We start from the raw sequence: 27,860 nt of genomic DNA, 5'->3' as shown, positions 1-27,860 counted from the left end.
TAGCTCCTATGAAGGTATTTTTGTGCATGTTTATGTTCAAATTGATTTTTCTGTGGAGGGACGAGGGCTTGAAAGTCCTAGTCTGCCATCTTGCTGACATTAGACTCAGGGTTTTCTTTCTTGTATAATCCTGGTGTTACAAAAACTGTTGAAATAAAAACAAATGACATTTTAAAAAGCATATTTGTCCTTTGAGCTCTTGTTTTGAATTTCTTTTTCTAAAAATTGTCATTCATTAATTATAAAAATCATTTTGAGTCATTCCCAACTATTTTTTCTTTTAATTTTATTTTGTATTAATTCTTACTGTTGAGACTGCTTACCATAAATAATTAAATGAATTGAAAGGAAGTCATCACTTAAAAATTTTGTTGATGACAACTTGGGGCAGGAGTCAGCATACCAATGCCACCCACATATGTTTTCAAAGAAAAAACATTTAAAGCTATCATGCATTGCATCAGAAATTCATTTTTAAATGTGTTTGACTTTATTTTTTCCTAAATCCTTATGTTTCTGTTTTTCTTTTGGGCATACTATAAAAATATTTGAGGTATCATTGAGAAGTTTGCATGTAATCATAAACTTATTCCATATATTAAAATATATTCAATGTACATTTTTCTAAAATAATCCTTTGTGCAATTACAGTCATTTCTGACTTATTTTGATGAAGTTTTTTAATCATATTTTTCTCCATTGCACAATATTTAAAAGTATCTGCTGATTTGCCCCTGTGTAAAAACTATCTTAGTTTCATCTATCTTTTAAAGTAGCATGTCTGATTATAAAATAAATTATGTAGATTTTTATTAAAGACATTTTGGGAAATAGAGACATATGTAAGGAGGGAAATAAAATCACCTATAGAATCAACACCTAGAAATAAAAAATACTGGTAATATATTTATGGTTTTTTTTCTTTTCTCTATGTGTTCTATAAACATATGTTTTCCTTAAGAAAATTGGTATGGCCAGGCACGGTGGCTCATGCCTGTAATCCCAGCACTTTAGGTGGGCAGATCACGAGGTCAGGAAATTGAGACCATCCTGGCTAACACGGTGAAACCCCGTCTCTGCTAAAAAAAAAATACAAAAAATTACTCGGGCATGGTGGCGGGTGCCTGTAGTCCTAGCTACTTGGGAGGCTGAGGCAGGAGAATGGCATGACCCCGGGAGGCAGACCTTGCAGTAAGCCGAGATCACACCACTGCACTCCAGCCTGGGCGACAGCGCGAGACTCCTTCTCAAAAAAAAAAAAAAAAAAGAAAAGAAAATCTTATGTCTACTTGCTTAAATCCCTTTTATTCAACATTTAATTGTTGGCATGAGGATAAATGCTGTTCTGTTTCGAAGTTTGTTAGAGCCTTACATGTCCCTATAAAACAACTCTTGTGCATGTTCTCATCTAAAAATGCCTTTATTGTTGCTGGGTAATATTTTTAAAACAATAAATAGCATTCTTTTAAGTGAGTCAACTTTATTTAAAATTAAATATTAGCTCTCAAGTATTTAATCATCACTTTCTCAACTCATTCTTCAGAGATAATTATTGCTGAAAATTTAATGGGTATTCTCTTTAAAATTCTCTAGGATTATTTCTTTTTAAGTAAAATTAGATCATATACTGTATATAGACCATTTCATTGCTTTTTTTTTTTTTTTTTTTTGAGACGGAGTCTCGCTCTGTTGTCACCCAGGCTGGAGTAGAGTGGCGTAATTTCAGCTCACCGCAACCTCCACCTCCCGGATTTAAGCAATTCTCCTACCTCAGCCTCCTGAGTAGCTGGGATTACAGGTGTGCGCCACTATGCCCGGCTATTTTTTGTATCTTTAGTATTGACGGGGTTTTACCAGGTTGGTCAGGCTGGTCTCAAACTCCTGACCTCGTGATCCGCCTGCCTCGGCCTCCCAAAGTGCTGGGATTACAGGCGTGAGCCACCGTGCTCAGCCCATTTCATTGCTTTTTGACTGACATATATATTCTGATGATTTTTTTCCATATCAGAAATATCACCCCATTCTTATTCATAATTACATAAATTTTACTTTACTGATACGTCATGTTTTATGAATATAATTTGCTATTGATGCATATAGGCTGTTTAGAGTATTTTTCTATAACAAATGGTATTTCAAGAATACCCCTATGCATATCTTTGTGTATTATGTGTCTTTTCTTGCAGAATAAATGATGTGAAATGGAATGGCTCAGTCACAGGATGGCACATTTGCATTTTATATTGACGTTGACAAGTTGTCCTTAAAATAAGGTTATGTCTGCATAGGGCTGCAGGCATGGGAGTGTATGGAGTATTGGCTAGTGGATATAGAGTTTCTTTTTAGGATGATTAAAATGTTCTAAAATTAGATTGTGCTAACGGTTGTATAACTCTCTGTTATATTAAAAACCTTTGATTTGTATTGTTTAAATGTGTGAATTTTATGATATATAAATTATATTTCAGTAAAACTTAAGAAGGGTTATGTCTATTTAAGTTAACATTAATGGTATAGAGAATGCCTCTTTTTCCATTTTGTTATTAACACTCGAGCAATTTGCATGTTAAAGTATCACTTCTTTTTTGTATGTCTTGCAAATATTTTTCTCTGTGAATATCTTTTGATTTGTGCTACTTTTTAGTGTAGAGAAGGTTTCTTCTATTTTTAACTTTTTAAAATTAATTTTGAATTTTTGTGCGTACATAGTAGATGTATATATTTGTCGGTTACATGATATAGTTTGATACAGGCCTGCAATGCATAATAATCACATCAGGGTAAATGGGGTATCCATCATCTTAAGCATTTATCCTTTGTGTTACAAACAATCTATACTCATTTAGTTGTTTTAAAATGTACAATTAAATTATTTTTTTGACTGTAGTCACCTTATTGTTCCAGCAAATTATAGGTTTTTTCATTCTTTCTACTTTTTATACCCATTAACCATCCCAACTCCCCCCCTGCCTTCCCACTACCCTTTCCAGCCCCTAATAACCATCATTCTACTCTCTATCTCCATGAGTTCAATTGTTTTTAATTTTTAGCTCCCACAAATAAGTGAGAACATATGAAGTTTGTCTTTCTGTGCTTGGCTTATTTCACTGAACATAGTAACCTCCAGTTCCATCCATGTTGTTGGAAATGTCAGGATCTCATTCTTTTTAATGGCTGGGTAGTACTCCATTGTGTATGTGTACCACATTTTCCTTATCCATTCATCCGCTGATGGATACTTAGCTTGCTTCTAAATCTTCACTATTGTTATTAGTGCTGCAATAAACATGGGAGTGCAAATATCTCTTCAATATGCTGATTTTCTTTTTTTGGAGTATATACCTTGGAGTGGGATTGGTGGATTGGTAGTTCTATTTTTATTTTCTTTTGAGGAACCTCCAAACTGTTTTCCATTGTGGTTGTATTAATTTACATTCCCACCAACCCAGTGTACAAGGGTTCTCTTTTTTCCACATCATTGCCAGCATGTGTTATTACCTATCTTTTGGATAAAAGGCATTTTAACTGGACTGAAATGATATCTCATGGTAGTTTTGATATGCATGAGAAGTTTCCTTTTAAATAGTTGCATCTGTCAGCCTTTTCTCTAGGCTTCTGGTTTTTGTATTATGCTTACAAAAGCCTTTCACCTTCCAACATAACAAAAAATTACCTCTTTTTTGTCTATTTAAAAATTTTATTTTTCTATTTAAATATTAGATCTCTTTCAGAGGTTTTGCTGTAAATACTGATAGTAATCTATGTTAGTTCTTTTTTTGTTGTTTTGTCTTTGGACACGGAGTCTCGCTCAGTCACCCAGGCTGGAGTGTGGAATGCAGTGGCACAATCTTGGCTCACTGCAACCTCTGCCTCCCAGGTTCGAGCAATTGTCCTGCCTCAGCCTCCCGAGTAGCTGGAACTACAGGCACTCACCACCACGCCTGGCTAATTTTTTTGTATTTTCAGTGGAGACGGGGTTTCACCGTGTTGCCCGGGGTGGTTTCGAACTCCTGAGCTCAGGCAGTCTGCCCACCTTGGCCTCCCAAAGTGCTAGAATTACAGGCATGAGCCACCGCGCCTGACCTCATTAGTCAGTTCTTAATGGTATAAAATAAAAATTTAGGAGTTTGAAATACTTATATTAAAGGATCCAGTAAGTCTGGAGATAATTAATTGATACCAATTTTTTACAGATTATAGAGTTTATCTGTGTCATTGTATTAGTCCGTTCTCATGCTGCTAATAAAGACATACCCAAGACTGGGTAATTTATAATGAAAAAGAGGTTTAATGGACTCACAGTTCTGTATGGCTGGGAGGCCTCACAATCGTGGCAGAAGGCGAAAGAGGAGCAAAAGCACATCTTACATGGTGGCAGGCAAGAGAGCATGTGCAGGGAAACTGCCCTTTATAAAACCATCAGATCTCATGAGACTTATTCACTATCATGAGAACAGCACGAGGAAAATCCTTTCCCATGATTCAATTACCTCTCACTGGGTCCCTCTCACAACACATTGGAATGATGGTAGCTACAGTTCAAGATGATATTTGGGTGAGGACACAGCCAAACCATATCAGTCATGAAGGATTTATTAAAGTATTTAATTTTGTTGAAGTTTTAGTGAGTCTTAAAATATTTAGCCTTTAGAAATGGAGCTATTTAATAAAATACAACTTCCATTTTAAATTCATATTGTTCAGAAGATACCTTAGATGTTAACATGAGTAAAATATGTAAAATTACTAATAGAATTAATGGTTATTTAACCTAATTTACTAATTAATATTAATATTACTATTAATATCTACTTTTATTGGAGTTAAAGAATTATAGTGGTTTGTTTTGGTGGCTACAGATACACATATAAAAATTTTTTTTTTTTTTGAGACAGAGTCTCGCTCTGTCGCCCAGGCTGGAGTATGATGGTGCAGTCTTGGCTTACTGCAACCTCTGTCTCCTGGGTTCAAGCAATTCTTGTTCCTCAGCCTCCCAAGTAGCTGGGATTACAGGCACACGCCATGACATCTGGCTAATTTTTATATTTTTAGTAGAGACAGGGTTTTGCCATGTTGGCCAGGCTGGTCTCGAACTCCTGACCTAAAGTGATCCACTGCTTCTGCCTCCCAAAGTGCTAGGATTATAGGCATGGGGCACCGCACCTGACCCACATATTAAATATTTTAAGATGTTCTTAACAATTTTCAATTTATTTTGGGCATATTTCTCATATGTTATGGGAAAACATATGTTCAGTGACAGTGATCCTTTATTTTAACTTTAGCCTATCATTCACAAACATACTTGGACTTGCTTGCCTTTGTAATTGCTAACACATTTTCTCTGATATCCACATCACAGAATTGTGTGACAGTGAGCATCATCAAGCAACGGGTCTTTCTTTCTTTCTTTCTTTTTTTAGTAATCTGAAAAAAGGCTTTTTGACATTATGACATTTGGAAAAGTTTTCTCACTGAAAATGAAAGAACAGACAACACAACAAGAAGAGGTCAATTTTTCAGAGAACAGATGGTAGAAATTGCTCCTTTGGTAAAAGGCGAAAGATTTATACAATCTGAAGAGAAACTGGAGTAAAAAATTACTCTTTTTGTGAAATAAAATAGAAAATTTCCTTTGACCTTTCTTTTCACCCATATTGAATGTTTCCATCTATTGCCTAAAAAGAGATGTTGCTTCTTTATTATGTGTAATGCCAAGTAGGCCTTTTTTTTTCCCCTGAGATGGAGTCTTGCTCTGTCGCCAAGGCTGGAATGCAGTGGCGCAATCTCGGCTCACCATAACCTCTGTCTCCTGGGTTCAAGCGATTCTCCTGCCTCAGCCTCCCGAGTAGCTGGGACTACAGATGCGTGCCACCATGTCCAGCTAATTTTTGTATTTTTAGTAGAGACAGGGTTTCACCATGTTGGCCAGGCTGGTCTTAAACTCCTGACCTTGTGATTCACCTGCCTCGGCCTCCCGGAGTGCTGGGATTACAGGCGTGAGCCACTGCGCTTGGAATTAGGCCTTTTTTTTTTTTTTTTTGTCTGTGAGTCTGCTAGTCAAATATATAATTTAAATAACTCTAGGATAAAGAAAGCCACAGTTATTGACATAATAAATGAGAGAACAGGTATAGATTTCATATGAAACAGCATTCAGATATGCATAATGTCACATAATTTGATAAATAATTGTACAAAGAAATGCCATTGTAAATGCCACCCAGGCAAGAATTAGATAATTGCCAATATCCTAAGAAGCCTGCTGTCTGACCATTTGTAATCATATTCTCTTCCATCTTTCCTAGAAGTAACCACTATTCTGATTTTTCTGATGATAATTTTCACCTATTTGTTTTAATATTGATTTTAGCATTAATACCTGCATCTTTGAAAATTGAAATATTTTTATTTTACCAGATTTTGAACTTTATATGAAGAGAACTAAACTTTTTATTTATTTTTATTTTTTATTTTATTTTACTTTTTCTTTTATTATACTTTAAGTTCTGGGATACATGTGCAGAACGTACAGGTTTGTTACATAGGTATACACTTGCCATGGTGATTTGCTGCACCCATCAACCTGTCATCTACATGAGGTATTTCTCCTAATGCTATCCCTCCCCTAGCCCCCTACCCCCTGACAGTCCCCAGTGTGTGATGTTCCTCTCGCTGTGTCCATGTGTTCTCATTGTTCAACCCCCACTTATGAGTAAGAACATGCAGTGTTTGGTTTTCTGTTCTTATGTTAGTTTGCTGAGAATGATGGTTTCTAGCTTCATCCATGTCCCTGCAAAGGACACGAACTTATCCTTTTTTATGGCTGCATAGTATTCCATGGTGTATATGTGCCACATTTTCTTTATTCAGTCTATCATTGATGGGCATTTGGGTTGGTTCTAAGTCTTTGCTATTGTGAACAGTGCTGCAATAAACATACGTGTTCGTGTGTCTTTATAGTAGAATGATTTATAATCCTTTGGGTATATACCCAGTAATGGGAATGCTGGGTCAAATGGTATTTCTGGTTCTAGATCCTTGAGGAATTGCCACACTGTCTTTCACAATGGTTGAACTAATTTACACTCCCACCAACAGCATAAAAGTGTCCCTATTTCTCCACATCCTCCCAGCATCTGTTGTTTCCTGACTTTTTAATGATGGCCATTCTAACTGGTGTGAGGTGGTATCTCCTTGTGGTTTTAATTTGCATTTCTCTAATGACCAGTGATGATGAGCTTTTCTTCGTATGTTTGTTGGCCGTATAAACGTCTTCTTTTGTTTTTTTTTTTTTTTTTTTTTTTTTCCTTCAAACTTTTTTTTTTTTTTTTTTTTATTATACTTTAAGTTTTAGGGTACATGTGCACATTGTGCAGGTTAGTTACATATGTATACATGTGCCATGCTGGTGCGCTGCACCCACTAACTCGTCATCTAGCATTAGGTATATCTCCCAATGCTATCCCTCCCCCCTCCCCCCTCCCCACCACAGTCCCCAGAGTATGATATTCCCCTTCCTGTGTCCATGTGATCTCATTGTTCAATTCCCACCTATGAGTGAGAATATGTGGTGTTTGGTTTTTTGTTCTTGCGATAGTTTACTGAGAATGATGGTTTCCAATTTCATCCATGTCCCTACAAAGGATATGAACTCATCATTTTTTATGGCTGCATAGTATTCCATGGTGTATATGTGCCACATTTTCTTAATCCAGTCTATCATTGTTGGACATTTGGGTTGGTTCCAAGTCTTTGCTATTGTGAATAATGCCGCAATAAACATACGTGTGCATGTGTCTTTATAGCAGCTGGAGGCATCACACTACCTGACTTCAAACTATACTACAAGGCTACAGTAACCAAAACAGCATGGTACTGGTACCAAAACAGAAATATAGATCAATGGAACAGAACAGAGCCCTCAGAAATAACGCCGCTTACCTACAACTATCTGATCTTTGACAAACCTGAGAAAAACAAGCAATGGGGAAAGGATTCCCTATTTAATAAATGGTGCTGGGAAAACTGGCTAGCCATATGTAGAAAGCTGAAACTGGATCCCTTCCTTACACCTTATACAAAAATCAATTCAAGATGGATTAAAGATTTAAATGTTAGACCTAAAACCATAAAAACCCTAGAAGAAAACCTAGGCATTACCATTCAGGACATAGGCGTGGGCAAGGACTTCATGTCCAAAACACCAAAAGCGATGGCAACAAAAGCCAAAATTGACAAATGGGATCTAATTAAACTAAAGAGCTTCTGCACAGCAAAAGAAACTACCATCAGAGTGAATAGGCAACCTACAACATGGGAGAAAATTTTTGCAACCTACTCATCTGACAAAGGGCTAATATCCAGAATCTACAGTGAACTCAAACAAATTTACAAGAAAAAAACAAACAACCCCATCAAAAAGTGGGCGAAGGACATGAACAGGCACTTCTCAAAAGAAGACATTTATGCAGCCAAAAAACACATGAAAAAATGCTCATCATCACTGGCCATCAGAGAAATGCAAATCAAAACCACTATGAGATATCATCTCACACCAGTTAGAATGGCAATCATTAAAAAGTCAGGAAACAACAGGTGCTGGAGAGGATGTGGAGAAATAGGAACACTTTTACACTGTTGGTGGGACTGTAAACTAGTTCAACCATTGTGGAAGTCAGTGTGGCGATTCCTCAGGGATCTAGAACTAGAAATACCATTTGACCCAGCCATCCCATTACTGGGTATATACCCAAATGACTATAAACGTCTTCTTTTGAGAAGTGTCTGTTTCTATCCTTCACCCACTTTTTGATGGGGTTGTTTGTTTTTTTTCTTGTAAATTTGTAAAGTTGTTCCTTGTAGATTCTGGATATTAGCCCTTTGTCAGATGGATAGATTGCAAAAATTTTCTGCCCTTCTGTAGGTTGCCTGTTCACTCCGATGATAGTTTCTTTTGCTGGGCAGAAGCTCTTTAGTTTAATTAGATCCCATTTGTCAATTTTGGCTTTTGTTTCCATTGTTTTTGGTTTTTTAGTCATGAGGTCTTTGCCCATGTCTATATCCTGAATGGTATTGCCTAGGTTTTCTTCTAGGGTTTTTATGGTTTTAGATCTTATGTTTAAGTCTTTAATCCATCTTGAATTAATTTTTATATGAGGTGTTAGGAAGGAGTCCAGTTTCATTTTTCTACCTATGGCTAGCCATTTTTCCCAACACCATTTATTAAATAGGGAATCCTTTCCCCATTGTTTGTTTTTTTCGGGTTTGTCAAAGATCAGATGGTTGTAGATGTGTGGCGTTATTTCTGAGGCCTCTGTTCTGTTCCGTTGGTCTATATACCTGTTTTGGTACCAGGAACATGCCGTTCTGGTTATGTAGCCTTGTAGCATAGTTTGAAGTCAGGTAGCCATGATGCCTCCAGCCTTGTTCTTTTTGCTTAGGATTGTCTTGGCTATATGGGCTCTTCTTTGGTTGCATATGAAATTTAAAGTAGTTTTTTCTAATTCTGTGAAAAAAAAGTCAATGGTAGCTTGATGGGGATAGCATTGAATCTATAAATTACTTTGGGCAGTATGGCTATTTTCACGATATTCCTTCTTCCTATCCATGAGCATGGAATGTTTTTTCATTTGTTTGTGTTCAAAGAGAACTAAACTTTTCGTATTCTTTTATGTCTTGCTTCTTTTGCTCAATAGTATGTTAGAGGCATTGTTGTGCCATATAGTTGTAATAGGTTTGTTTGCACTGTTTTCTATTTAATGAATGTCATATTTCTTGCCTTTTTTGATAAACTTTATTCTAATTTTTTGCCTTTACAAATAATAATTCTATGAATAACCTTGTATGTGTATCCTGATATACATATGCAAGAGTAGAAACGGGGTTTTACCATGTTGATCAGGCTGGTCTCGAACTACTGACCTCAGGTGATCCACCCATTTCAGCCTCCCAAAGTGTTGGGATTATAGGTATGAGCCACTGTGCCCCACAGCATTCCTTTTTCTTAGCAGCCTTACCAGTATGTTAAGTATTATTATTATTATTTTTGTCCTTTTAGTAATAGCCATTCTTACTGGTGTGAAATTGCATCTCATTGTGGTTTTGATTTGCATTTCTCTGATGATTAGTGATGTTTCATATGTTTGTTGGCCCCTCGTATGTTTCAGCAGAAATCCTACAAGCTAGAAGGGATTGGGGCCCTATCTTCAGCCTCCTCAAACAAAACAATTATCAGCCAAGAATTTTGTATCCAGTGAAACTAAGCATCATATATGAAAGACAGGTACAGTCTTTTTCAGACAAACAAATGCTGAATTTGCCACTACCAAGCCACCACTACAAGAAGTGCTAAAAGGAGCTCTAAATCTTGAAACAAATCCTAGAAACATATCAAAACAGAATCTCTTTAAAGCATAAATCACACAGGACCTGTAAAACAAAAATACAAGTTAAAAAACAAAAACAAAAATAAAAAAAAAACCCAAAGTATGCAGGCAACAAAGAGCACGATGAATGCAATGGTACCTCACATTTCAATACTAACATTGCATGTAAATGGCCTAAATGCTCCACTTAAAAGATATAAAACTTCCTGAGCACAGTGGCTCATGCCTGTAATCCCAGCACTTTGGGAGGCTAAGGCAGGTGGATCATGAGTTCAGGAGTTCAAGACCATCATGGCCAATCTGATGAAACCCCGTCTGTACTAAAAATACAAAAATTAGCCGGGCGTGGTGGCGCATGTCTGTAGTCCCAGCTACTTGGGAGGCTGAGGCAGGAGAATCCCTTGAACCAGGAATGCAGAGTTGCAGTGAGCTGAGATCGTGTCACTGCACTTCAGCATGGGAACAGAGTGAGACTCCGTCTCAAAAAAAAAAAAAAAAAAGAAAAGAAAAGAAAAGAAAAAAAAAAGATACAAAACCACAGAATAGAGCAGAATAGAGGACCTAGAAATAAACCCAAATACTTACAGCCCACTGATCTTCAACAAAGCAAACAAAAACATAAAGTGGGGAAAGGGGCACCCTTTTCAACAAATGGTGCTGTGATAATTGGCTAGCCACATGTAGGAGAATGAAACTGGAACCTCTTCTCTCACCTTATATGAAAATCAATGAAGATGGATTAAGGACTTAATGTAAGAACTGAAACTATAAAAATTCTAGAAGATAACATTGGAAAATCCCTTCTAGACATTGGCTTAGGCAAGGATTTCATGACCAAGAACCCCAAAAACAAAGATAAATGGTTGGGACTTAATTAAACTAAAGAGCTTTTGCACGGTAAAAGGAACAGTCAGCAGGGTAAACAGACAACCCACAGAGTGGGAGAAAATCTTCATAATCTATACATCTGACAATGGACTAATAACCAGAATATACAACTTGATGACAGTGTGCCTAGGTGATGATCTTTTTGTGATTAATTTCCCAAGTGTTCTTTGTGCTTCTTGTATTTGGATGTCCAGGTCTCTAGAAAGGCCAGGGAAGTTTTCCTCAATTATTCCCCCAAATATGTTTTCCACACTTTTAGATTTCTCTTCTTCCTCAGGAATACCGATTGTTCTTAGGTTTGGTTGTTTCACATAATCCCAGGCTTCTTGGAGCCTTTGTTCATATTTTCTTATTCTTTTTTCTTTGTCTTTGTTGGATTGGGTTAATTAGAAGACCTTGTCTTCAAGCTCTGAATTTCTTTCTTCTTTTTGTTCAATTCTATTCTATTGCTGAGACTTTGCAGAGCATTTTGCATTTCTCTAAGTGTGTCCAATGTTTTCCTGAAGTTTTGATTGTTTTTTCTTTATGCTATCTATTTCCTTAAATATTTCTCCCTTCACTTCTTGTATCGTTTTTTTGGATTTCCTTGAATTGGGCTTCACCTTTCTCTGATGCCTCCCTGATTGGCTTAATAAGTAACCTCCTGAATTCTTTTTCAGGTAAATCAGGGATTTCTTCTTGGTTTGGATCCATTGCTGGTGAGCTAGTGTGATTTTTTCGATGGGTGTTAAAGAGCCTTGTTTTGTCATATTATCAGAGTTGATTTTCTGATTCCTTCTCATTTGGGTAGGCTCTGAGAAAAGTCTAGGACTGAAGGCTGTTGTTCAGATTCTTTTTTCCCACGGGGTATTCCCTTGATGTAGTATTCTCCCCCTTTTCCTACGGATGTGGCTTCCTGTGAGCTGAGCTGCAGTGATGGTTATCTCTCTTCTGGGTCTAGCCACCCAGCGAGTCTACCTGGCCCCGGGCTGGTACTGGGGGTTGTCTGCACAGAGTCCTGTGATGTGAACTATGAATTGCTCAGCCATGGATACCAGCACCTGTTCTGGTAGAGGTGGCATGAGGGTGAAATGGACTCTGTGAGGGTTCTTAGCTTTAGTGGTTTACAGTTCTATTTTTGTGCTGGTTGGCCTCCTGCCAGAGGGTGACACTTTCCAGAGAGCATCGGCTGTGGTACTATGGAGAGGAACCAGTGGTGGACGTGGCCCTAGAACTCCCAAGAGTATGTGCCCTTTGTCTTCAGCTACCAGGGTGGATAGGGAAGGCCCAGCAGGTGGGGGCAGGGCTAGGCATGTCTGAGCTCAGACTCTCCTTGGGCAGCTCTTACTGTGGCTGCTGTGGGGGATAGGGGTGAGGTTCCCAGGTCAATGGAGTTGTGTACCTAGGAGGAATATGGCTGCCTCTGCTGAGTCATGCAGGTTGTCAGGGAAGTGAGGGAAGGCTGGCAGTCACAGCTTTCACCCAGCTCCCACACAGTCTTCAGGGCTGGTCTCACCCCCACCATGTCCCCCTAGCAGCCCCGAGTCTATTTCCAGGCAGTGGGTGAGCAGGGCTTGAGAACTTGCCCCAGGCTACCTAGTTCCCAGCTGCAAAAGAAGAGGGCTTTGGTTCTTACCCCGCCTGTGGAGTCTGCACACTGGGTTCGCACCTTTCTCTGAGTTCTGGCCCAGAGCCTTCTCGCCCAGTTCAAATTGTTACAAAGTTCAGCTGGAGACTTCCTTCTCTCTGTGGTATTTCCCCCTATGCCTCTAGCTGCCCTCGTGAAAGGTCCCTGTGGTACCAGGCAGGAATGGCCTGCTTGGGGACCCAGCGAGCTCCCAGGGCCTTTCCTACTACTTCCTCTACCCCTGTATTTCACTCAGCCCTCTAAATTGACCCAGCTGTGGGTAAGGTCGGAAACGTCTCCTGCAAACCAGACCTTGAGTTTTCCCAGTGGGGGTGTGTGTTTGGGAATGGAGGGTCTCCCTTTCCCACTTCTGCAGTTTGGGAACTCACAGTATTTGGGGTGTCTCCCGGGTCCTGCAGGAGCAGTCCTCTTCCTTCAGAGGGTCTGGGGGTCCCCTCGGGATTCCTGGTTCATTCTTGCAGTCATTCTTGAGCTAAAATTCATGATGCAAGCCTCTGCACACTGCTCTGTCTGTCCGAGTTGGAGCTGCAATCTAGTCCTCATGCCTCTCATCCACCATAATGATTCCCATTCAAGATCCCATTGCTAATTTTTTAACAGTCTCTTGTAATTAGAGTGTTTAGTCCATTTAAATTTAATATAGTTACTGATCGATATGGTTAGGTTTAATCTACCTTGTTGGTGTTCGTTTCCACTGGTACCCCCTTTTTTTATTTTTCACTACTCTGTTGCTCCTTTCTTGCCTTATTTTTAGTTATTTTTTTGTTATTCTATTTTAATTTTTCTATTGACTTCTTGGCTATACTTTCCCTTTGTATGTTTTCTTTATTGGTTGCTTTTGGGCTAAAATTATGCATCCTTACTGTATCAAAGTCAATTTTTAGTGTCAATATTGTGCCGCTTACACGGGACTTTTCCCATTTTCTAATTTCCACCTCATAAATCTAATAACTTTAAAACAGTATAATCTAATTTAACCCTACAATCACTTGTGCTATTGTCATAGTTCTAAATACCTTATGAAACCTAACTTTTGAGGTTGTTGTATTATCTTTAAATAGTTGTGTTTTGGGGAATTGTGAGAAGATAAAAATGACTTTTATGTGTCTCTGCTTACATACTATTTCTAGTACTTTCCTTCATTTCAGAGTTTCTAAGTTTTCATCTTTAAGAATACCTTTTACTATTTGTTTTAGTGCAGTTCTACTGGTGATGAGTTAAGTCATCTGAATTTTTCTTTTAGCACTTCTAAGATGTTATTCCTTTGTCCTCTGGTTTCCATTGTTTCTGTTGGGGAGCCTGTTGTTTCTCTGAATGTAATGCCTGTTTTCCTCTGGCTGCTTTTAAGATTTTTCTTTTTTTTTTTCTTTTTTTTTTTTTTTAGACAGAGCCTCACTTCTGTCACCAGGCTTGAGTGCAGTGGCACGATCTTGGCTCACTGCAACCTCTGCCTCCTGGGTTCAAGCGATTCTCCTGCCTCAGCCTCCTGAGTACCTGAGACTACAGGCACGTGCCACCACGCCCAGCTAATTTTTGTATTTTTAGTAGAGACGGGGTTTCACCATGTTGGCCAGGATGGCCTCGAACTCTTGACCTTGTGATCTGCCTGCCTTGGCCTCCCAAAGTGCTGGGATTACAGGCGTGAGCCACCGTGCCCAGCCAAGATTTTTCTTTTTGTTTTTGTTTTTCAGCAGTTTGTGATGTTTCTAGGTGTTGTTTTCTTGCATTTATCCTGCACAGAGTTGATTGAGCATCTTGTTCTCTAAGTCAGTATTTTTATATTTTATCAAACTTGGGAAATTTTTGGCCATTATTTCTTTAAATAATCTTTCCCTATTCTTATTTGCTTCTATAGGAACCCCAATTACATGTATATTAGACTCTTGGATTTTGTTTCACAGTTTCCAAAGTGTTACTGATTTTTAAAAATCAATTCTTCAATCTTTTTTTCTGTCAGATAATTTCTGTTGTTCTGTCATCAAATTTACAGACTCCTTTATCTGTTCTCTCTAATCCATTAAGCTCATCTAGTGAATTTTTGTTCCTTTGAATTATTGCACTTTTTGATTCTGGAATTTTCATTTGTTTCCTTTTTATAATTTCCATTTATCTGCTGAGATCCCCTATCCGTTCTTTCATTAAAATAATATTTTCCTTTAATTTTTGAATATGTTTTCCTTTAGTTCTTTGAAGGTATTTATATGAACTTCTTTAAACTGTGGTGTGTAGAAGTAGAGTCATCTTGGGCCTTATTAACTTATTTATTTATATTGATTTTGCCTAAGGACAAAATTTTCTTTTCTTTTTTATTTTTTTGGTGCATCTTTATTACTTTCTAGATAAAGGACCTTGTGGTTGATACCTTGTAGGGACTCTGGATTCTGTTATTTTTCTCCATAGAATTTTTTTGTTGTTGTTGTTCTTATAGGCTGTTCAATTACTAGTTAATCACCTTTAAGTTGTGTAGACTTGGTTTTTACATTCTGTTAAGGCAAATACATAGAAAGCCAAAGATATTATCCAACACCATGGGACCTGTCTTACAAACTATCTTTCTGAGGCTTGCTTTCAGTCCTTGTAGGTAGGTTTAGAGTAGTCCTAAGGTGTGGCCTTTATGTTGTTTCAGCTGAATTCCCAGGTATTTGCAAGTTGTTAGGAAGCTGTCTCCACCTGGCTGGGCAGGTCTTTGGTGCTTCCCAGCACTTTAACCTGTAGCAGCTGTTACATTTTCTACTTTGTAGCAGTAATGTTTTGTTATTCACCCAGGGTGCACACATCCCAGCCATCAGCCTGTGGTTGAGGAGTGACAGGGAAATCTTCTGGGAAGCTTATACCTCTTTTAGTGCCCTGCATTTAAGATTCTTTAACTGCCCAGAACTCTGACCTCTGCTTTCTCAGCTCAGTAGGCCTGTGGTGCTCCACATGGACTCCAGTTGTTGTACCCAGGCGGAAAGTTGGGACTATCGTGGTCTTCAATTCTTGAGGATCACAGTACTGCATTACCTATTGTCCAATACTTGAGAATGGTTATCTCATATATTTTATCCCATTTTATGGTTAACAGTGGGAGGTTAGTGTGGTACCCTGCTTCATTATAGCCTGAAGTAGATCTGCAAGCCTAATTTTTACATCTTACATTTGAAATTGATAATGTATATTCTGATGTCAGAAAAAGAAAACTTAAATGTTTTTTGAAGTCAGGCTTCCTTGGAGGTCAAACTAATTAGAAATGTTTTTCAATTTCAGTCTATATAGATGAACACATAGGTACATATCTATATTTATATCTACATCTACATCTAAATCTGCATCCTTATACTGTCTTTATATAATATAGTAGCAAGATTGTTTCTATATTCTAATCCTGATGTTTCATCAGGCATCATGCCCTAGTTGTACATAATACATCCAGGATTTCTACTTTAGAGTACAGGGTGGAAATATAGAGGTATTCTGTAGCATCAAGGTAAGAGTTTCCAGAGATGAGATACTCTTAACTTTTTAAAAGGATGGCAGTGGAGAGACTTTCTTTGTAATATTACCCTTAGAGTAACTTGGTGCTCACTGTCTTAACCAAGTTACTGAGCTGTACATTGGAGATATTGGGACAAACTAGCCTCCTTCTAATATGATGCAATGAAAAAGGACACAGTATCACTTTAGTGTCATTCTTGCCAAAATCTCATAAACCTAGTCATGAGGAAACATCAGACAAATCCTAATGGAGAGACATTTAATAACGGTCTGTACTCTTAAAAAATGTCAAGGTCACTAAACACGAAGAAAGGCTGTTCCAGATTAAAGGAGAAATAAATAGTTGATGTGACAACTAAAAGCAATGCGTGATTCTTGGTTGGATCCTGGATTATGAAAAATAATAGCTATAAATGACATTACTGTGATAATTTGTAAAACTTGAGTATAAACTGTGCAGTAGATAATATCATTGTGTTAATATTACATTTCCTCAATTTGATAACCACGCTTTGGTTATCAAAGACAGTGTTCTTGTTCTAAGGAAATATATATTGAAGTTTTTAGGGATAAAGAGGCAGGATGCTTCTAATTTACAAATAATTGAGGAAGTAATATGTATGCATTTATATATATGTAGAGGTAGATATAGACATAAAATGACAAAGCATATAGGGCAAAATATAAAAAATTGGTAAATCTGGGTAAAGGGCATGTGGGAGTTCCTTGTGCTATTATTGCAACTTTTCTTTAAGTTTAATATTATGCCAAGGCAAAAAGTTATAACCAGAAGAATAGAATTTAGATAAATATCTTTGGTTGTAAGAACAGAGATCCATCAAGCTACATAAAATAAAAAGATACACAAAAATCCTTTTGAGTTCAACTAACCCTAGTGTCATTGAGATTGTTGGAGCCTGAGTTTGCTTCCCTCGTATTTCAGATGCTATCTGATTTCTAATCTTTGTGTATTTGCTCTACTTTTTTCTATATACTGGATTGGCCTGCTTTCTCTTGGTTGCTGCACTTTAGAACTTGGGTTTGCTCCCCAAAATAGCTAACTTGGTGTGTTAGTTCAGATTCTTGAGAGAGAATCTGAATGAATTTTTGCTAGCTAATGGATTGCTTAAGCATATCTCAGGTATTTATTCCTAACTTGGTCAATAAATAATGAGGTAGGGCCGGTGAGAGGTGTTGGGTTGGGGTTATGGTAGCACACTCACATGGTATTTAGGGCTTACCCTCAAAAGCTGAGGGTATGACAAGTTCTCTAGAAGGTGTTATGGGAAGATCTGGCAATGAATCATGTCTCTTAGACCTGGCCAGCTTTGTCATACTGTTTTTTGGCTTTAGTTCCCTTTTAATAGACCCCAAAAATGCTTCTGTGAAGGATCTTTACATGGAATTAGATTGTCTAGCCTCCTTTCTGCAAAAACGAAGAAGAAATATTGTGTGATTTAGAGGCAAGGGAATTGAATTTTTTTTTTGCATAGCAAATGGTTAACTGTCTCTTTCTCCACCATTCACAACATTTAAGTCATGAATTTGTATTATGTTAACTTTTGTTTGTGAAATATAAAATCTCAGTTTGATATGTTAATATGATATATATGTTTATCTTGCTAAATTTATTTTGTATTTGAAAAAGTAATTGAAAATATAAAGTGTATTTCAAAAATTTTCAAGAAAATATTTTGAAGGTACATTAATAATATTAAAATGTTTTTCCTAAATGTGGTTGATTGATATTTTTGCATACTTACTTTGTGCCACACATTGTCCTGGGTATGGTCATTTAAATTATTTTATTGAATATGATTTTCACAATCCACTGAGGTAAGGATACTTTTCCTTAATTAGCAGAAGAGGAACTAGAGTGTCAAAGGGTCACTTGCTCAAAGTCACAACAGTGCATATATGGTGGGATTGGAATTAGAGTTGGAAAAGAGGTCTGCCAGACTCCAATGTATAATACTTAACTCTCTTAAATTGTGAGGAATCATGTGGCCAAATACTTTCACATTTGAGATAATCAATTTTATGTTGCTCTTCTTGAAACCTGTCACTACTGCTCTTTTAATTCTAGGATACACTTCTTATATTAACAAGATTGGTTACATTTTTGGCTTTGCTCAGAGCACCGTTGCATGTGGTGTTGGTTTGGAGAGGATAGAAGTTAAGGAATGCTTGGAAGGAGATAAAGTCACTCCCTTGAGGGAGCGGGGGTCTATGATTCCGGGAGAGAGAACTGAAAAACTGTCGAAAGATATGCACTAATCAGTAATTTGCCATTTTTATGGATATTCATTCTCAAGTCATATTTACATATGTAGGTTAATTAGAGTATTTTAAAATGAGCAAGTAGATCAAAGAAAAAAAATAAAAGGTTGGAAGAGACTTACTGAAATGAAAAATAATGAAGAGTAAAATACTGTGTGGATTTAAATGTAAAAGCAAAATATCACTTTAAAATGCCTTTCTCTTTTGTGCGGGAGAGAATGGGGAGAGTAGTGAATCTGTACTTTATATTGTCAGTTTTGCCTACCAGGTGAAATTTATTTTAAAGACTTTTAACTAGTTTGAAAGTAATTAGAGGACTGAAATAAACATATTGGTATATGTAATGTGATTGCCAGAATCTGTGACTACAAGGTAAAGGTGGAAAATGATAACTGTCTTTTTTATAGGGAATTATTTTAGTTTAATTGTGTATTTTTTGCCAAAGGGAAAGTAAATTAATAACACCCTTGAAATATTTTTCTTGAAGCTGGACATGAAAACAAAAATGATGGAAGCTAAATTTCATGAAGAAAAGCTTAAACTGCAACAGAAACATGATGCTGACGTTCAGAAGGTAGGATATATATCTCGTGTTTTAATTATATTGAACACTAAAAATATTCTAGGTTTTATGATGATCCATCCAGTTATCCATCCATTCATCCAACCATCCATCCACTTATTTATGTACTTTATGACATTCTGTTATAAGTGGAATATGCTAAACTAATATCCCAGCAAAAGTTGATTTTTTAACTTTATTAGCTAAACATATGTGTTTATTTAAAACCTTATGTTTACATTACCTTTTAGTCCTTCTTTAACTATTGCATTTAGGCTGACCTTCTTATAGTCTTTTATCTGCATTCTGTCATTACCTTTCATGAAAGTTGAAATAAGACATCAATGGTAAATACTAGAATTTGTTTTATTCTAATATTCTTTTGGTTTTCTGGTAATTAAATTTCCTTTTTAATTTAAAAAGGAACTCTTGGACTTGTATGCATTTTAGTGCTGGCACTGACAATAAAGGCTTGTTTTTCAAGTAGCTCATTGGGATTGATGCTTTCTAATCTTTCAGCCTGTATTTTCAAATAAAACTTATTTTTTTTCTTAGCTGGCACAGCAAAAATTGTTAATTATGGTTATCCTATATGGGATTTGGGTTGTTACTATATTTTAGTAATGATTAAAACATTTAGTGATAATAATGTATGTATGTGTTTTTTTGAAATACATGGAGGTTGATCCAAATGGAAACTTTGCATTTAATGTTTCAAAACTAAGCCTATGATTCTGCTTCCCAAAACTGAATACTAGAGACAGAGGCAGGTAGTTGCAGTAGTTACAGCATCAGGATTATGTATCCAAGCTTTCTTAAAAGCTTAATATATATATATTAATATTTCGTAAAATACGTATTTGGCTTGTCCTTCAAAGCAATAAGGAGGAAACCACTGACTGGATATTAGAGAAAAAAAAACTGAACTCTCCTTTTCCAGTTTCCTCTCACCCACTCAGATATTACAGGCAAATTTTTTTTGCTCTTACTAGAGTTTTACTTTAGTTTAAATTGTTTAGATAATAGTTCTCTATCATAAGTATGTTAGCGTAATATAATTTCAATATAACATGTACAATTGAAATAGAGTCTATTGATGTATAAGATAAATGAATATAAAAATTTATTTGGAAAAATTACGGTGATGGAATTTGAAATAGGTTTCTTGGTATGTCTGTTACAAAGATTTGCTCAAAGTAACATATTTAATAATAAAATTCTTTCCAGCAATTTCTCTTTAAAATAAATCCTGAAATTTATTTGCAGCAGACAGTGCAACTAGTTTGAAGTGCCAAGTAAAATATAAATAAAATCCTTCATGCTAGATTTGAAAAGTATATTCATCAGTTTACTGCTTGTCTGGCATTTTCTAAGCATCAGGAATTGGCAAGGCGTAAAATTTAGAGTGTTTTACCTATTAGTATACATTCTTTTTCTTTTTTGCTTCCTTATGGCTATTATTATCCAGAGATGGGATCTTGCTATGTTGCTCAAGCTGGAGGAGGACAGTGGCTATTCACAGGCATGATCCATGATCATGGCTCACTTCAGCCTCGAATTCTTGGGCTCAAGTGATCTGTAAGCCTCCTGAGTAGCTGACTATATGCATGTGCTACTGTGCCCCGTTCTTTTCTGTTGTTCTTGTTAAGCTGACTTTTGGGTGTATGGGAAATATACCCCAGCCATAAGAAAAGTAGATATTCCTTTTTCCCCTTGATTAGCATTTTCTCTTACTTGCTATCTTTTTTACATTTTGGTTATTTCTGTAGTTTTTGTGAGTATAGATGTATTTTGAAGTATAAAATCACAAATTTTATTAAATGATTACATTTAAAACTTCTGACATAATATAAATTAACAATAGATTTTAATGCAATTTTTGACATATTTTGAGCTGATTTTTCTGATTCACAGTAGCAGAGCTAGATGTAAAGGAGGCTGATTACATGTCATCTCCTCATGTATCTGGGAATTCTTTTACTGTGCACTAGGAGGATAGAAGGGTGCTTGTGGGCGGATCCAGGGACATGCCCAGCTGAAGAATATTCTATCCCAGTGCAATGTGATGAATTATACTCTCCCAACCTGGCAAGTTTCTGATGACTTCTCTCTGCCACTTTATGACAGCTTAATTTCTGAATTATATTTTAGGGAATCACCTAAATTATTATTTATACTGTCCTTAAAAATTATTATACGAAAATCTCAGATAACGTATTTCTTTCAGATAATAATTATTCTTGTATATTTAATAATTTTCTTAATGCACTATAATATAATTTTTACAGTTTGGGGGAAACCATTTATGAGATTAGCTGAGATAGACTTACAAAAATATTATGCTCATTGAAAAGTTATATGATTGGTTCTTTACGAGTTTCTATTAATGTATACCTACTAATTCATCATTCACTTATTATCTGCTGGAATTTGCTAGCAGATAAACAACAGTAGATATCGTAAGTATAAGAAAAATATGTGAAGAGAAATATTAGACACATACAATTTCAGCTATTTTTATGTTAATCTGAGAAAAAGAATCCCTAACTCCCTTTCAGGACAAAACACTTCTACCTAATTTACAAAACACTGACATTTGAGAATCAATTTAAAAAGTCACTTAAATCACTACAATGCCAATTTGCGGCAATATTCACTAGTCAAAAGGAGGAAAATCTCACGATTTCAGGCAACTTGGAAGCTTCCAAGTGTGGCAGATCATATAGATTCTACCTCCTAGCTGCTGCAAGAGCAAAACGTGAACTTCTGACTAGGCTAAAATTATTAACATGGACATACACAAAAACACACGCATCTAACTGAAACAGCAGACAGTAAAGCTGTGGATAAGAGATACTACTTTGTGTGTGTGTGTGTGTGTGTGTGTGTGTGTGTGTGTGTATAATTTCACAGTGTAGTCATATTTGTTAAAATCACTTTTTCTATTTATGTTTTAGAATTAAATATATCAGGATTCAAAAAAGTGTCCTATATGTAAAGTAGTACAATATACTGAAATATTTTAAATTTATTTGCAGATTTTAGAAAGAAAGAATAATGAAATAGAAGAACTGAAAACTTTATACAGGAGTAAACAACATGAAACTGAAGAGACTATTAGAAAGCTTGAAAAGAAAGGTGATGTTGTGTTGTTACATACATCTTTTAATAACATTTCCATTTTATTTTAGTGATGTGGAGAATAAAATTTGATTTCTGACCTTTTATAGTATGAGATAGGAATGTTTATGTGGGGTTTCATCAATGGATATATTTATATAGGCTTCCATATGAAGGGGCAAAAACTGTGTTTATTTGTGTGTATGTGTGTGTCTGTGTGTGTGTTTGTGTAGTGACAGTGATGGAGTAGTACTGGTGGTTGGTTTAGATACAGAGTTGGAAGAGTATGTTGCTTTCACTCCCTCTTCTTAACTCTAGCCTCATTGGGATACAGCTGCCATAGAGTATTGAGGGCAGTCATAGAATTAGGACTTACTGACTTTCATGAGGAAGTCAAAGGAAATTATTCTTCTTTATCTAGTAAAATTCATTACATTAAGTATCTACTTTTATGTCTGATAGTATTTGCTGGTATTGTGATTGACAGAAAAAAATTAAAATGTATTTCCTATTTGCACTTTAATTAAGAAGGAAAAGAAAGCATGTAATCAAGTATTAAGTTGACTATGGACAGATGGAAAGTCCGGCATGAGGAGGTAACCACTTGAGCTAACTCTGACCGTAGTTGACTATGATTATGGGTTGAAACATCTACATCAATAGGTGGTCATGAGAGAGAGTGTTGAAAATATTGTTTCGGGAAAGGAACTTCTGTAAAATTTTGTGAAATTTTAAAGTCTTGGTTAGTTGGAGAGAAGAGTTGCAGGTACTGGGATGGGAATGCTGAAATAGGTAAGTTGTAGGAAGGGTACTTCTCAACTACTTAGCTAGAGTGGATACCCCATGCATTAAGAGATAGATTTTAGGCCGGGCGCGGTGGCTTACGCCTGTAATCCCAGCACTTTGGGAGGCCGAGGCAGGCGGATCATGAGGTCAGGAGATCGAGACCATCCTGGCTAACACAGTGAAACCCTGTCTCTACTAAAAATACAAAAAATTAGCTGGGCCTGGTGGCGGGCACCTGTAGTCCCAGCTACTCAGGAGGCTGAGGCGGGAGAATGGCATGAACCCGGGAGGTGGAGCTTGCAGTAAGCCGAGACCGTGCCACTGCACTCCAGTCTGGGCAACAGAGCAAGACTCCGTCTCAGAAAAAAAAAAAAAAAGATTTAAAAATATTAAGATAGTTGACTTGGGGCTAGATTAAGTATGACCTTGAATTTTAGATTTAGAAGCTTGAACTTTGTCCTGTAGATGCTGGATGTAAAGAGCCAGGGAAGGATTTTGAGACGTGAGTTTTAGGACCTCATGTTTTGGGAGGAGTAGCCTGGTAATGGAGGGTGTATTGAACAGAGTAGGCCAATTCCAAGTCTGTTAGGCAGAGGCAGAATGGAGTGAAGGAGAGAGAATTCTACTTATTAGAAAACATAGGCTGTAATTCCAGCTCTGTTACCAGTGTCCGATGTATGATAGCAAGTTGTCTCTGGGTCTTGGTTTACTCATTATAAAATGGTGAGATCAGAATAAATAATATATAAAGTCCCTGCCAACTCAGAGATGTTCTGCTTCTGTGCTGCTGTAATTTTGCATGTTAAGGTGAGAAGGATTTCTGAATGATGGCACTGGGAGTAGTTAGAATGGAACCGAAGAAAAGAAGAAGTTTTTAAGAGTGAATCGTGATTTAGTGAATGAGAAGATCTAGGCAATGAATAAGACAAAAGGAGAAGGGAAAGTTTTCATTTAGGATTTTCTGTATGGAACTTACTGGCTCTCCCCCAGATCAAACCTGAGTATATCTGAGTGAATGATAATGGCTTTGACAAGTTAGGACAGCCATTACATAGATAAGTTAACCAATTAAATAAATATTTGTAGGTTCATTTCCACCCTTAAATGTTGGTAAAAGCAATTATAAATTCGTTTAGGTTTTTTCTCCAAATATTACCAGTGTCTAGAAAAATATTTTAAATTTATTTCCAGGTCTTCTTCTTTACCCTGATTCAAAATAGGTAATTCAAATATGCCTAAGGTTTAAAAATGATGAGGTTTTAAAAATAATGTTTCTAAAGGCATTTTGAATTGCAATCAGATCTTAGTTTAATTTTGGAAGTGTAAAGTAAAATATATTGTAGATGGTAAAGACTCATATTAGGTTAACTTGGATTCATCTCCTCTCCTTATTTGTTGTGTAGTTGAGGTATAAGAGTGAAAACAATTTTTAGGGAAATGTTTACAAAAATTTTGCTGTCTCGAAGTAAATGAATAAAAACATATTTAGTAAGCTATGATAAGATTATATCCAATTAAAAATACAGCTGAATTTATTTTACTATCCAGAAGAGATGAATATATTAAACACATTTTCACTTAAATCAGTGACTGTTTAAATAATTTTAGTAAAGAAGATAGAAAGAGAAATGATTTATAAGGCAAATATTTTATATAATTTAAAACCTATTTCATTTTAGTAACATAAACTTCAAAAATGATTTAAAAGTATCTAGCAGCAACAATATATTGAAAGGAGGGGTTCCTTTATTTATTCATTCAGTACGCATCTTTTTGAGCACTTGCCTGTGTGGCACTGTTATGCCCTGTGGATAAAATGTTGAAATCTCTTTCTTCTCCATGAACATAGTCTCATTAAAGAGGAAACAGGCAAGTAAATCACTATAATGTTAATAAATGATTTAATTGAGAAATACTCAAGGTTTCATGGGAATAAAGAGGAATTTCTTTCTGTCCCTGCAAGGGGAGAAATCTGGTTGAGTGAATCATGATTTAGTGATTCTTTATGACTGGTTCATAAAGAAGGTGTGATTTTTCAGTTGAGAGTCTAAGGATGAGTAGGAGTTTTTCAATAAGGGAGGGAAGGGCATTCTAGGTAGATAGATGATCATATTTAGGCAGTGATATAAGAAAGAATATGAACTCAGGAATCTGCGTATAGGTCGGTGTGTTTATAATAGTGGTTTAAAACATGCAAGTGGGAAGAGATATGGCCAGAACCATGAGGAATTGTTGTCCATGTCAGAGGCTTTGACCTATACTTATCTTTTAGATAAGAAGAGCTGTAGAACGTTTGTAAGCCTGGGCATAACTACCAGATTTGCACCAGTGAAAGGCCTCTTTATTTATTTAAATTTTTAAAATTTCAGTAGCTTTTAGGTTACAAGTGGTTTTGGTTACATGGATTCATTGTACAGTGGTGAAGTCTGAGACTTTGGTGTACCCATCACCCAAGTAGTGTACGTTGTATCCAATATGTAGTTTTTAGCCCACACCCCCTTTTCCACCCCCTGCTTCTCAATCTCCAAAGTCCATTATACCATTCTGTGTTCCTTTGCATACCCATAGCTCAGCTTCCACTTATAAGTAAAAACATATGGTATTTGGTTTTCCATTCCTGAGTTACTTCACTTAGAATAATGGTGAAAGGTTTCCTCAAAGCAACAGAGGACTCCTTGGAGGGGAATGATGCTTGAGACCAATACACTGTTACAATTGTCTAGGGAGCCAGTAATGATGAATTTAACCAAGGCTGTCTGTGGTGGTAGAAATCGAGAAAAAGAGCAAGGAATAAAAGATATTTTAGAAGAAAGCATTGAGAAGACTTGGTGAAAAATTGAATTACCTACTAACTGGTGCACTAAATTTTATATCATCAAACTCTATGTACCTAGAATTGGTTTAACTATGTTTTCAAAATTTTTGACAGTTCAGACACTGATACGTGACTGTCAGGTTATCAGAGAGACTAAAGAAGACCAGATTGCAGAGCTAAAAAAGATATGTGAACAAAGTACGGAATCTCTTAATAATGACTGGGAAAAAAAGGTAAGCTACATAAAATACTAATGGAAAACATAAAAGTTTATGCTTCCAAGTAACATATTTAATTATAAAAGTAATAGATTTCACAGAATATACAGAAAAGTATAAAAAATAACTAAAATTCCAGGCTGTTTAGAAATAGCTACTGTTCATGTTTTGGTATATTTTCTTCTGGAAGTCTATGGTCTATAAAATAGTTTTCATTTAGAAAATATTCTTTTGACTAGCTCTTGAATTTAATTAATGTTCTGGATTTCTTATCAGCCAACAGATTTTAAACAAAATTAGTTAAATAGCACTAAAACAGTTTTTGGAAATTAAGCCATTTTAATTTTGTATTTGGGCCATGGAGTATTTCTTTCCTGAAATTTTAGATAATATAATATGGACTAGAATTTATTGTATAAACTTATTTTATTTTTGATTGACATGTAATGATTTTACATTTTTTAGGGTACAGTGTGATATTTCAATACATAGATACTTTATATACTGATAAAATCAGAGTAATTAGCATTTCTATCACCTCAAACATTTATCAGTTCTTTTTGGTGAGGACATTCAAATTCCTCTCTTCTAACTTTTTGAAATATATAATACATTATTATAAACTATAATCACTCTACTGTGCATTAGAAAACCATAATTTATTTCTCCTATATTATTGTATTAGTCCATTTTCATACTGTTATAAAGAACTGCCTGAGACTGGGTAATTTATAAAGGAAAGAGCTTTAATTGACTCACGGTTCAGCATGGCTGGGGAGGCCTCAGGAAACTTACAGTCATGGTAGAAGGTGAAGGGGAAGCAAGCCACCTTCTTCACAAGGCGGCAAGGAGAATGAACACAGGAGGAACTACCACACACTTATAAAACCATCGGATCTCATGAGAACTCACTCACTATCATGAGAACAGCTTGAGGGAACTGACCCCATGATGCAGTTACTTCCACCTGGTCTCTCCTTTGACACATAGGGATTATGGGGATTACAATTCAAGATGAGATTTTGGGTGGGGACACAGCCAAACCCTATCAATAACTGTAACATTATACCTGCTTTTTAACTTCTCTCTGTCCCCTTTCCTCCCTCTCCTCCCCTGCTTCTTGTAATCGCTATCTGTTCTCTACTTCTATGAGCTCAACTTTTAAAATTCCACGAGTGTGATTATGTATTTGTTTTTCTGCTCCCAGTTTATTCCACTGAACACAATGTCCTTCTAAGTTTGTCCATGTTGTTGCAAATGGCAGGATTTCATTCTTTGTTATGGATGAATAGTATTCCAGTGTGTGTGTGTGTGTGTGTGTGTGTGTGCGTGTGCGTATCTATCACATTTTCTTTATCCATTCATCCTTTGATGGGCACTTACATTGATTTCATATCTTGACTATTGTGAATAATGCTGCAGTAAATGTGGGAATGCAGATATCTCTGACATATTGATTTTATTTTCTTCAGATATATATCTAGTAGGGGGATTGTTGGATCATATGGTAGTTCTATTTTTAATTTTTTGAGGAACCACACAGTTTTCCCTAATGGCTGTACTAATTTGTATTCCCTCTAGCAGTATATAAGGGTTCTCTTTTCTCTATATCCTCACCAACACTTGCTATCTTTCGACTTTTTATTAATAATCATGCTAACTATGGTTAGATGATATCTCATTGTAAGTTTGGTTTGCCTTT

General features: G+C 36.3%; 1 protein-coding gene across 28 annotated transcripts in view; it reads left to right on the top strand.

The window, feature by feature from the left end:
* Positions 1-27,860, top strand: part of CEP112 (centrosomal protein 112) — a 555,600-nt gene that overhangs the window by 104,769 nt on the left and 422,971 nt on the right. For all 28 annotated transcript variants that reach the window (XR_010153365.1, XM_054670600.2, XM_024350558.3 and 25 more), the window contains 3 exons: positions 19,145-19,231; positions 22,258-22,357; positions 26,055-26,173. Coding sequence is in view for 27 of the 28 variants with exons in the window: in XM_054670600.2 (XP_054526575.1) it covers positions 19,145-19,231; positions 22,258-22,357; positions 26,055-26,173 (306 nt within the window). In the remaining variant the exon portion in view is untranslated. The remainder of the gene's footprint in view (positions 1-19,144; positions 19,232-22,257; positions 22,358-26,054; positions 26,174-27,860) is intronic.

Source organism: Pan troglodytes, chromosome 19 (genome assembly GCF_028858775.2).
Source record: "Pan troglodytes isolate AG18354 chromosome 19, NHGRI_mPanTro3-v2.0_pri, whole genome shotgun sequence".
Classification (NCBI taxonomy): domain Eukaryota; kingdom Metazoa; phylum Chordata; class Mammalia; order Primates; family Hominidae; genus Pan; species Pan troglodytes.
This window is presented reverse-complemented; position numbering and strand designations above follow the sequence as displayed.